At 41.2% G+C, this 11,997-nt stretch overlaps 1 protein-coding gene across 1 annotated transcript; it reads left to right on the top strand.

The window, feature by feature from the left end:
* Positions 1 to 624: 624 nt before the first annotated feature.
* MSMB (microseminoprotein beta) lies at positions 625 to 10,903 on the top strand. The gene is made up of 5 exons (XM_065919957.1): positions 625 to 713; positions 4,708 to 4,804; positions 5,732 to 5,779; positions 6,282 to 6,387; positions 10,774 to 10,903. Exons 1-5 carry the CDS (start codon positions 711 to 713, stop codon positions 10,901 to 10,903), a joined length of 384 nt encoding a protein of 127 aa, XP_065776029.1. The 5' UTR covers positions 625 to 710.
* The last annotated feature ends 1,094 nt before the right edge of the window (positions 10,904 to 11,997 follow it).

Below are 11,997 nucleotides of genomic sequence, written 5' to 3'. Positions count from 1 at the left end.
ATACTAAGTTACTCAAATATACCAGAAGGTTCTCTTTGATGCCACTCCCCAAAGGCCATCAGGGGGATGCAGGGCTTTTCAGAAGATCATGGTTGAACAAAGAGAAGGAAAGCTTGCCTGATGTAGTCAGGAGCAACGGCTTCAGATTGAAGAGGGGTTTTAGAAGGTCTGGGTTGTCCAGGGAACCCTCGCTGCAAGGGTGCTGTGTCCTCAAGTCATGGAGAGTGGCTTGGGACATTTCTGTTGTCTCAAAACATACCCTCAGGAAGCCTGCTGGACTGACCACTAAACTATTCTTATGTTCTTTCTTGAAGCCCACCTTCTACACCTGACTTTGTAAGTCTTCATTTCTTTGTGTGTGAAATCAAAAAATATACAGGCCCTGTGCTTAACCAACCACTCAGCACAAGGGAAGGCTCAGAAAAGCAGAGTTCTCTTCCTCTGCTCTTTCACATCAGAGGCAAATGCATATTGGGGGTGGAAACAGCAAGGGTAAACACATGATTGGGGTGGAGACCTGATTTATGAACGACTCATAAATCATCTGAAACCATAATTTCCTGTTGATAGTCAAGCCTCTGTAAACACTGAATGTGACCTTGGTGTGTTATCTTTTCTAATGATGCCAAACATGCGGTTGCCGTCTCTGATATAAGTGCAGTGTGACTTTCCCTGGATGCACATGCCTGCAAGGACTCCTGCTCATCACAATGGTAGGTAACTGGGTTTCATACAGAAAAGAAAAGAAAAAAAAAAGATATGTAGAGTCTTTATTTTCATAAACTGTGATGGATGTTTCTACTGAGTACTATTCAGGGTAAATGTGACCTGGTCATGAATCTTCTATACTTGAAATACAATGTGTAGGAGGAGGAGCATCTGGAAGCTTGGGAACATCTTTGTGAATTTAGCATTATTTCTGTTTTCTAAGCTGTTATTTCTTCCAGTAATTTGGGGATTAAATTGGGTTTCATATATGTCTCTAATTCTTTAATTCCTTGGCTTTGAGTGAGTGATTTGTGAAATTAAATATAACTTCAGAGCTACAGCACTGTGTTATTTTACAGGAAACTGAACCTGGGGAAGGCAAGAAGCTGCCTCAGGGATCTCACCAGAAGCCTGTTGGGCAGCTGAGACATGAACCCAGGAGCCCCTCTCTCTAGGCCAGTGGTCCCTAAACTTGCCTGTGCAGTGGAATCACCTGGGAGTCAGTGAAAAATACTGATATCTGACTCCCATCCCAGATATTCTGATTTAATTGGTCTGGAGTGAGGCCTGCCTGAATTGCAGGGTTTTTAAGCTGCCCAGGTGATTTTTATGTTCAGCAAAATTTGGGGACAACACCCTAGACCCTTTTCATTGTTTCATGTTGTATTAAGAAAGAAATGTGCATCAAAATCTATAAAACCTCATCCAGACCCTTCTCTGTCTTTAATTTAAACTTGATCTTTTTCGAAGCATCCTTTCGTAGATTGAGTAAAAGGGAATGGAGTGGGCTGCTCTCAGGGTGCAAGGGAAGGAGAAGGAAGTGGTACCCCACCCCGGCAGGAGTAGAAAGTGAGGCTGGAGAGGATCCTCCCTCAGGCCACACTTCAGACACTGTCTTGAGACAGAGCTGGAAATAGTAGAAAAATGGTGGGATCCTCCCAATTCCACTCAGACCTTCAAGGTGAACTTAACTCTAAGCTACAGCCCTGGCAGGACCCCTGCCCAGGCTAAGACTCCCTCTGAAGACCCCTGACTCTTGATCATAAGGACAAGGCTCTTCAAGGAGCAGTGACTTAGCTCAAAGGACACAATTTCTAGGAGCATCGCCAGCCTGTTTCATCTCAAGGCTGGGCACAAAGCCCCACCGTCTAGAAAATATAACAGATGCCAACCTTATAGCTGCACCGTCCCCTGTGCCTGCAGGTACCAGGGGTCCATGTTTACTGAAGACAGGAAAGGAAGCAGAGGAAGGAGGGAGGGACTGTGGAAGACTAGAATATGGGAACAGGAAGGAAGTTTAGAGTTTCTCTGTTTAGAAGTGGTCCTCAGACCAGCAATATTGGCATTGTCAGGGAGTTGCTAGAACGAGGACTCATTAAATTCCACTGAATCAGAATCTGCTTTTTATTTAATAAGATCTCCCAGGGATTCATATGCACATTGCAGCAGCACTGGGTTTGATAATTTCTCTTGTGCTTCTCACCTGCGGCACTTGGTAAATATTCAAAGCCACAGGCCCTATCCTTCTTCAATGAGCTTGAGACTGGGTGTTCCTTATTAGCAACCCAGGTGATGCCCACCCAAGTAGGGGAACCTCTCTTTTCACAGGGGAGAGAGAGGGAGAGGGAGAGAGGGAGGGAGGGAGAGAGAGAGAGAGAGAGAGAGAATGCAAGCCAGTGGCAAGCTATTTTTGAGACAGTGTCAATTGGTTAATCTCAAAACTGAATAACTGGTTCTCCCTGTGTTACCATGTTTGGATTCCATCTTCCAGTCACTGAGTCACGGGCCTCTGCTCAGACCTGCAGGAGTTATGGGAATTCTGCACTCCTCACTCACCCTGGTCCACAGCCCTGGCCCATGTTCATTGACACCTCTGTTCTGAGACTTGGTGAAACAAGACCTTCAAGATTTCTGTGATCATTTCCCCCCTTCCAGTAGCCCCCTTTTCGGATGAAGAGAGCAGAAATTTTGCTAATGAGGCTGGCTTTTTTTTTTTTTTTTTTTTGAGAAAACATTCAGGTTTTCACAGTGATCTTAAGCTGAAGATTATTCAAAAGAAGAAAACAGGGAGAGCAGGTGCAGCCTCAAGTCCTGGAGTGAGTTAAATGTATGGAGGGTTTGTTGTGAGAATTTATTTATTTCTTTGATTATAAAATCAAGGCATTTCATTGTGGACAATTTAGAAAATAAAAGTCCAAAGAAGAAATAGTCATAATCCCTCGGCTCAAAAGTGACTTGCTAAAACGTGCCACAAAACCATCAGTCTCTCTCTGTATCTTTTTACATTGTAGGAATCACACCAAGCAAACTGCTTTGTAACCTGTATTTCACTTAATGATATATAATGATTGTTTACTCACATCACTTCATTTTCTCTTACTTCCTCAGTTGACCGGTTTCTTCTCTGAATCTCCATCTTCTAAACCAGTCCTGTTCTTGAGCATTGATTATTTCTATTTTCCCACAGCAGTGAACATCCTTGAGGAGAAGTTGATATCCTCTGTGCTGTTCTATTTAGGATCAAGTCTTAGAAGTGAAAAGACTTAAAAGTGATGAAGGCAGAGGTTGTAAATAGTTTTAAGAATTTGAATGGATATACACTCCATAAAAATTGTTCTAATACAAACCACCCTTGTGCATTTTACTTCCCATATATGTCTCTATTTCCCTCTGGGTGTTATAAATTAAATCATTATTTTTGTCACCCTGTTATGATTCTGTTTTATCTACATGGTTACTTTTCTTGTGTTATGTGTCAGTGGAACTTTCTCATGTTATTTATTCATCACTTCTATTAGGGTCTATGCCTGTGTGTGTGAAATGTCACTTTGCTTCCTTTATCGTTTTTCAGCTATGATTCTCTTTTTCTCATTGACATATAGAAACTCTTCATATATTGATGTTCTCCAAATTTGATAATTGTTTTTTTAATTTTATCACTTACAACTTTTATATATTTAAACCTATTTCTTTTCTTTTCCTTTTCTGCTTAGAATATTTGCCTGTATTTCTGTGATTAGTTTATGGTCTTATTGTAAAAATGTAACCTTTGAATCATTTTAGAAAGTAATTTATTGTGAGAACTAAAGTAGAAAATTAACTTTTTTCTTCCTCAAATAGTTCACCATTTGTTCTAATACCATTTATTGAATAATCATTCTCTACAGATTTCAAAGACTAAATTTATTTTAATAATGTATATTTACTCATAAATAAGTATTTTTTCTGGGTTTTCTATCTTGTTCCATTTATTTGTCTCTCTTTACATCAGCAACACACTACTTCAAGTAGCATCAGCTCATAATTAATTTTAGACGCTTACAGAATAAGTACCCTCATCCCATCTTCCTTTTTAAAAGGTTCTTGGAAAGTACCCCCTTAAAGTTTATTTGTTTAGTTTGCTTACCTCAAAATGATGACAAGAGCAACCTGATGCTTTCCTTTGTTCTACAGATCGAATATCAGCCTAGATGAGCTGATGTATTCATCAACCATCAGCAATGCCTTTATCATCTGGAAACTGAAGTTCTTACCCTTGTGGCCTAAGAAGCTTAACTATCCCAATTAGCTCCAACAAGTCTCCAATTGTTGTTTATTTGTCTTTGTATCTTTGTCAATGTTTTATTATCTTTCTCATCGTTCTATTATCTTCTTGAAACTCTTTTCATTCCCTTATTTCTGTCGTTTAAATTATACATGCCCTGCAAAGCAGCTAAAAATCTATCCACAAGGGTTTCCTGAACTCCTCTGTAATAAAGTAGCACACTAAAATTATTGCTCTATGACTGTTCACTCACATTTTGCTTTTCCCCCAGTTAATTTTAGTAACTTTATAGATCTTGTTTCTTTGTTAGATTATCTGAAGATAGAAACTCTACCTTCAAACCACCTGTCAGAGCCCAGCAAGGCCCTGAGCTACCCCCCATACAGGACACTCAGTCAATAATTAACCAACTGAATCCATTCATTCTTCTTCCCTGACCCTTCTTTACTTTACAGAATGCTCTTCTGGGCAGCTTTGTGGTGTTAGCCAGCTTTGTGACTTTATGCAATGCCCAATGCTATTTCATACCTAATGAGAGCTCTACATCTAATGGTAAGTCCTGACTTTTCAATGTTTTGTTGTTTGATTGTATCTCAGTAAATATAAACTATTGGCAGATGAGTAACCTTAAATCTGCATGAGATAGAGGGTTAGGGCAGATGTATAAATGGAGTAAAATGAGGTACTTCAACATTCCATTTATATAAGAAAGTGGTTCTCAATCCTAGCTCTATGAGAATTGCCTGGAGAATTTTTGAAGCTTACTAATGTTCAGGCCCCATTCAAAACCAGGTAAATCAGAATCTCTAGGATAGGATCTACATATTTAGAAGCTTCTTGATTGACTCCTACATGCAGTTAGGGTTGAGAGTCATTGATTATTCCAGTACTTCTCAAACACTAACTGTGTGTGCAAACCCTCTGGGACTCTTACTAAAGTACAGATTCTGATTCTGTGGGCCTGGAGTGGAGTGAGAGTCTTCATGTCTCATGACCTCAGGTGGTCCTAACATTGCTGGTCCCTCAAGCAAACATGAGAGCCACAGACCACCGTGAATCTACAGCAATGGTTCTCATTTATGATTGAACATTTGAACCAACTGAGGGAGATGTCCAAAAATATGGCAGCCTGGGCCCCATGCCCAGAGATTCTGATTTCTTTGTTCTGTGTTAGTACCCAGGCACAGGGTTTTTTTTTGTTGTTGTTGTTTTGTTTTTTTTAAGTGTCCAAGATGTTTCATATGTGCTTTTGAGGTTGAAAACCAAGTAAAAGAGGAGAAAAGAGGCATTTATCCAGAGATAATATAGCAGAAAAAAGTCACCCTAAGTACTCCAAGGCTCATAATTTGTTGCTGTTGTTTAGTTTCTAAGTCAAGTTCAACTCTTTTGCAACCCCATGGACTGTAGCCCGCCAGGCTCCGCTGTCCATGGGATTTCCCAGGCAAGCATAACAGAGTGGGTTGCCGTTTCCTTCTCCAGGGGATCTTCCTGACCCAGAGACTGAACCGAAGTCTTCTGCATTGGCAGGTGGATTCGTTTTTTTCTTTTTTTCTCTATCTAAGTTTTGGCAAGTTAGCTATCAGGCAATTTTGGCTCATAATAGCTATCTAATTCAAGAGGGAGGGGCTTAGATTTTCTTGAAATGTCCGTTCTGAAATGAACTCTGGATAGATTTAATCTTGTTATAAGGAAAATATGATAAGTAGTATGAGTTAGGGAGGTGGGAGGGGGCTTCAGGATGGGGAACACATGTAAATCCATGACCGATTCATGTCAATGTATGGCAAAAACCACTACAATATTGTAAAGTAATTAGCCTCCAACTAAAAAAAAAAAAAGTAGTATGAGTTAGAAAGTACTGAATTTAGCCATGAATGAATACATGAGTACTTTTCTAGATGCTTGTAAAATCATTGAGATTCTCTCTCTCTGAGTGGGGTGGAGTAGAGGGTACCAACTAGCCCCAGTGTCCTTTTCCTGGTTGCATAACTTTAAGACTCTGCTGATGATGCCACATGCATTATTTCAGGATGCAAGGATCTCAATGGAGTCACACACCAGCTGAATTCAGACTGGAACACTGACAACTGTGAAAGCTGTCATTGTGACGATGCTGGAATTCACTGTTGCAACACGTAAGTCTCAAGCCAACCGGGCTGAGAGGGGGAGGCAGCCACTGCTGGGGTGCTGTCTGAGGAACAGCTACTCCCTCTTTCAAAATCCCATCCTGGGGCTTCCCTGGTGGTCCAGTGGTGGAGACTCATTTCTTCCAATGCAAGGGGCTCAGACTTGATTCCTGGTTGGGGGACTAAGATCCCACATGCTGAGCAGCCATGCCAAAAAATTAAAGAAACAAAAAAAAAAACCAAAATCCCCAAATCCCATCTTGAAGGAAGTTTAGTTTTCAATCCTATTTTTCTTTTCTTTTTGTAAATCATGGTAAAATATACATAACATAAAATTTACCATTTTAACCATTTTAAAAAGTAACTTTCAGTGGCATTAAGTGTATTTGCGATTTTGTGCAAACATCTCCACCATCCATCTCCAGAAATCTTTCTTCTCCCCAAACTAAAATCCCAGACCCATTAAACAAAAACTCCCCATCTCCTACTCTCCCTAGTTCCTGTCATCGTTCTACTCTGTTTGTATGAATTTGACAACCCGAAGTGGAGTTGTACAGTACTTGTCCTTTTGTGACTGGTATTGGGAAGGAAGAAAACTGCCCCCCTCCTCAAGCTCTTCTGGCTAAGAATTAAATTTGCATGAGACTGATTAACAGGAAAAAATTAAATTTATTTTCATATGTACGGGAAGCCCACAAACATGAGAGGTTTAGAGACAGAAGCACAAAGGCAGGTAAAATGAGTTACATATGCCATCCTGTGCTAAGGAAAGAGATAGGGGCTTGGGATTTGCAAGGACAGAAGAGTCATTCACAGGATGAAAAGAGTAAGAGTGTACGTTTCATAATTAGATGTTTCGATCAGTTCAGTCACTCAGATGTTTACCCTGACATATAAATGGAGTCACTTAAATACAATTTGTCTCTGGTAATAACTCTTCTCTGGGAAGAATCCTCAATTTAAATACTTCCTAGGGATTTGGGGGGGGGGGGGCAGTAGTTTCTTTTGAGCCTGCAATGGGTCTGTTGCTTTTAGCTAAAAATAAGCTTCATGAAAAAGTGGCACATATTGGGGAGGCTCATCCTGAACACTCACACTGGCTTATGTCAGTGTAATGTCCTCAAGAATCATTCATGTTGTAGCATGTCTCAGAATTTCCTTCCTTGGTAAAGCTGAATAATGTTTCACTTACAGTGAAACATTTTTCAGCTTTAAAAAGGAGAAAATTTAAAAAAAAATGAGAAAATTACATTCAATGTATTATATCACATATATATTAGATAGATAAATATAATTAAATTTAAATATATAATAATACATCTTATCTATAAATTTAAATGTATTAAATTATGTCTATATTATATATAGATATCTAGATATCTATAGATTATCTGTATGGATACATAGATATCTATAGATACTGTTATATATGTATATACATATATATATACACACACACATATATATATATATATATAATCACATTTTGTTTATCCATGTATCTGTTAATGGGTTGCTTCTACCTCAGGCTTATTTCTTTTAGGTCATTTTTGAATCTTGATAATAACTTTTATTATTAAATATCTATATCCATATGGGTTGCTAAAAACAGGAAAGGGTACCCAACAGTCTGAAGCTGTTCTAGAAGGGATCTGGCTTTCCTGCAGCCTCGCTTGGCCTGTGGCAATTTGCAGGGACAGGAATGGCTCTGAACACAGGCAGAGGGTATGAATGTGAGGAGCAAAGGATGCTCTGTAGTGAAATTTGTATTCTACACCCGAAGTTGCTTCACTGCTCAAGTTTAACTCAAGTCACCCGAAAGGTTGTGCAGATGTTTTCTTCTGGATGCCAAAGTTCTGGTACTTGGGCCAATAAAGCAGAGAGTACCTGCAAAGTGGTCCTAATTCTCCTGTTTCCTCAGCAGTTGCATCCAAATCAGTCACTCCACCTCTACTCCTCCCCACCCCCATCCATCTGTTGTCTTGACATCAGTCTTGGCCCTATAGTGTTTCACAAGAACAAGAGTGGCTTTGATGATAGAAGCATTAGTGTAAAGAAGTGTTCCCCAAACTTACCTGATCACAGACTCATCTGAGAAGCTTAATGAAGTACAGATTTCTGGGGCCCACCTCTGAAACCTACTGAGTCAGGATCTACATGAGGCCATGCAATTGTGGATTTTAATAGGTGCCTCAGAGAGTCTTGTGATACCTACCACCAAGGAATAGAAGCACAAACACTTGACAAATCAAAACACCCGAGTGTTACTGAAGTTTAAGTACCTGGAAAGTTCTGAATCCATTTGGTGTGCATGCCCCATGCCAAGTGCTAAGTGGAACAAAAGGAATATCAGATCCAGAGACTGTATGTCTGGCTACCCGAAGCAGGTTTGCAGGTATTGCCTTGACTGAGCCATATATTACAACTAAACCTTGATTCTATGCTCCTGAAACCTGATTTTTGTCTCTGTATCAAGTGTCAATGTGACTCTGGAGTGTGATAGCATCAGCAAGTTTAAACCCCCTGAGCCATTCCTCTCTGACATCAGAGTGCCCCTCCACAGTGGCCAAAGCATCCTTGTCCACTAGATTTGACCCTCCCCACCCACCTCTGTGATGCCTCATCACAGCCATGTCAATGTGATCCTTTTCTAGGGGTCTCATGGACCTAGTGTGGAAAACAGTGAAGTGAAAAGAGCCTCGATGCTGGGGCCAGAGTAACTGAGTCTGAATCGCCATTCCCTTGTATACCAGCTGTGTGACCCTGTATAAATTTCTTAATCTCTCTGAGACTCAGTTTCCTCACCATAAAATAGGGATAATTAAGTGAATATGAGAATTAAATGAGGGATTTCCCTGGTGGTTCAGTGTTTAGGACTTGGCATTTTCACTGCCATGGGCCTGGGTTCAATTTCTGGTTGGCGAACAAAGATCCTGTAAGATGAGAAGTAAGGCCAAAAAAATAAATTAATTAAATGAGAGTCTTCATATAAATTCAGGCTACCCTGGTGGCTCAGTCAGTAAAGAACCCTCCTGCCATGCAGGAAACATAAGAGAAATGAGTTGGATCCCTGGGTCGGGAAGATCACCTAGAGAAGGGAATGGCAAACCACTCCAGTAGTTTTGCCTGAAGAGTTCCATGGACAGAGGAGCCTCGGGCAACAGTCCATGGATCACAAAGAGCTGAACACTACTGAGCGACTAACACACACAGAGATTCATTTAAATTCATTAACTTAAATCACATTTAGCGTCTTCTCTAGACCATTATGTCCCTTGATCCTGGGATAGAAATTGACTTCAAGTCAGAGCCCACAAAGCCCCTTCCCTGTTTCCTGCCATCTTGCCTATCTCACTCAGCACAGAGCTCCACATGGCAGAAATTGGCACATTTTCTCTACTGCTCAGAGTTTTCAACCCCTTTCTCCTACGATTATATCACTGCCTATGAAGTTTCTCTTGTGAATTTTTTTTTTTTGGTGATACATGTTTTGATAAAATTTTCTTTGGGGGAATTTCTTAACTCATTGCACTCTTTAGGGGACACTGTCCAGATCTGAAGCTGCCCAGAAGCAATGGAGCTTGAGGTTGGTGGCCCAGGCCAAGGCTGCTCTGGACTCCCCAATACCCAGGTCACCCACCCTTGGGAAAAGCTTCTTCCAGTGTTTCCTTTGGTTTCCATATTACCCTTTGGGAATAGGATTGAAATGTCCTCTTTTGTTAAAATAAGTCAAAGGTCACTTTGTGGAAAGAAACGTTGTCATAAAGGCCATGGAGATGGCTATTTTGTATTTTGTATGCACTTTGAAGAAGGGCAATTTAAATCTGAAGTTTATAGGTGGGTTTCAAGAGGGCAATGAACCCTAAAATTGTTTGCACCCTTGAATGTGTGGGTGGATTCTCCCCAGGGAGATATTTTCCAGTTTTCATCAGCTTCTCCCTGGGCTCCATGGTCCCTGACTGAAGTGATCCATTGCTCCTGTTGGCTGAGATAGCTGCTGACACAACAGGCCCTCCGTGCCAGGGTTGGGCCGACAGTTCCCTTCTCACATTCAAGCAACAGAACTGCTGGCTACTTCTTGAGCAGCAAGGACAAAAAGAGTCAGGCTGAAGTAAGCTGCCTGGCCTCAGAGGAGTCCAGACCTCTGCGCCTGTTGGAACTTGCTGGGGTCCAGCATGTGCAGGATGAAATTTAGCCATGACGTCAGGGATGGTCTGTGTTCATAGTTCAGGCCCTGTGTATTGGGGTGCAGATTTCTGAGGGTGACATGTTCATCCCTTATGTAGGTAAGGGGCACTCCAGACACCTGGAGTTTGGGCAGCTTCCAGCTCAGTTAGCCCCCAGAGAGGCTGGGCATCCTGTTCCTTCTAACAGGTGTTGTTCTCTCAATGACAGTGCAGCTATACCTACGGATTATGACAGAGACAAGTGTCAGGCAGTCCTCAACAAGAAGACCTGCACCTATACAGTGCTGGAGAAGAAGAACCCATTAAAGACCTGTACTGTCAAGGCATGGGTGTTATAATGTGATTTTCATCGGCCCAGAGCTCCCCGCCTGGAGGGCCCCAGGTTCTCCCAGGTCAGGCTTCATTCTCCTATGGCCTCTAACAGTCTGACTGTATAACCCTACCTATTAGTAAAAAATGTTTTAAGCAAACACTTGAGTATGTGTATACTTTTAATTGATAAAATATGTATGCATTGATATAACACTCAATATAAAGCATGCAAAGAGATAAAGGAGGAAACAAAAATAAATGTTGATAAAAGTTATAATATTTTCCCTCCACTCCAATAGATCATTGTGTATCCCTTACTCAGAAGACCACTGCTGCTTTTCTTGCTTTTAATAATCTGTGCCCTGCTGCCCCAGTGTCCCACTATCTGGTGAACAATTCAAAAAAGAAACATGTCTTTGAGATGAAATCAAGACAAAATCCTCTTTTCTTTGAGGTTTTCATGTTCATTCTTCCTTCCTGTTCTTCAGAGAGCATCTGCGGGGTCCGTCATATACATCCGTGTTTGCCTGAGGTTAGAGAAGGGTAACCTGGAAGAAGTGCCTCCAAGACCACATGCAGCCCAGTGGGGAGTGAAAAAGCCAGGAGTCTTGACTTGCAGTTGGGGAATGGCTCCAGTACAGTTTTCCAGTACAGGGCTCCAGTGTCAGTTTTCAAAACCTAGGAACCTAAAACGGTGGCAATGTTGATTGTCTCTTGCTGTTTCTGTGAACAGAACATTTCGTCAGTCAACAGGTCCTTACTGGGTGCCTGGCAGTGCTCTGGGCCTGGGGATACAGTAGTGAGTCAGGCCCCTGCTCTCTTGTGGCTTAGAGTTGGGTGTGTGTGTACATGACAAATCACAAGCAAGCAAACAGTCCTCTGTTGATCAATCCATGGACAACTGGTAAACAGCTTTAGTTCACCTCTGGCCCCTCACCCCATCTGTGCAAACATACTATGTGGACTAGTTGAGCAATCTCGGTAGGCCCTAGATCTTGGTCACCATAAGATAATTAAAAAAAAAAAAATCCCTTGGTCACTTTTAGTTGCCAAAAAAAAAAAAAAGTCTTAATCCAGAATCTTCATCTGAACCGAAAAGGAATGAGGGACAGGAACATTA

This window comes from Muntiacus reevesi, chromosome 2, assembly GCF_963930625.1.
Source record: "Muntiacus reevesi chromosome 2, mMunRee1.1, whole genome shotgun sequence".
NCBI classification, from domain to species: Eukaryota; Metazoa; Chordata; class Mammalia; order Artiodactyla; family Cervidae; genus Muntiacus; species Muntiacus reevesi.
Note: the sequence above shows the minus strand (reverse complement) of the source record. Positions and strands in the feature narration are given on the sequence as shown.

Excerpts from the sequence above, each read along its gene's own strand:
- MSMB (XM_065919957.1), top strand. Across the intron at positions 5,780-6,281 it reads GAAGTCTTCTGCATTGGCAG|GATGCAAGGATCTCAATGGA; the intron begins GTGGATTCGTTT and ends GCATTATTTCAG. Across the intron at positions 6,388-10,773 it reads GGAATTCACTGTTGCAACAC|TGCAGCTATACCTACGGATT; the intron begins GTAAGTCTCAAG and ends TCTCAATGACAG.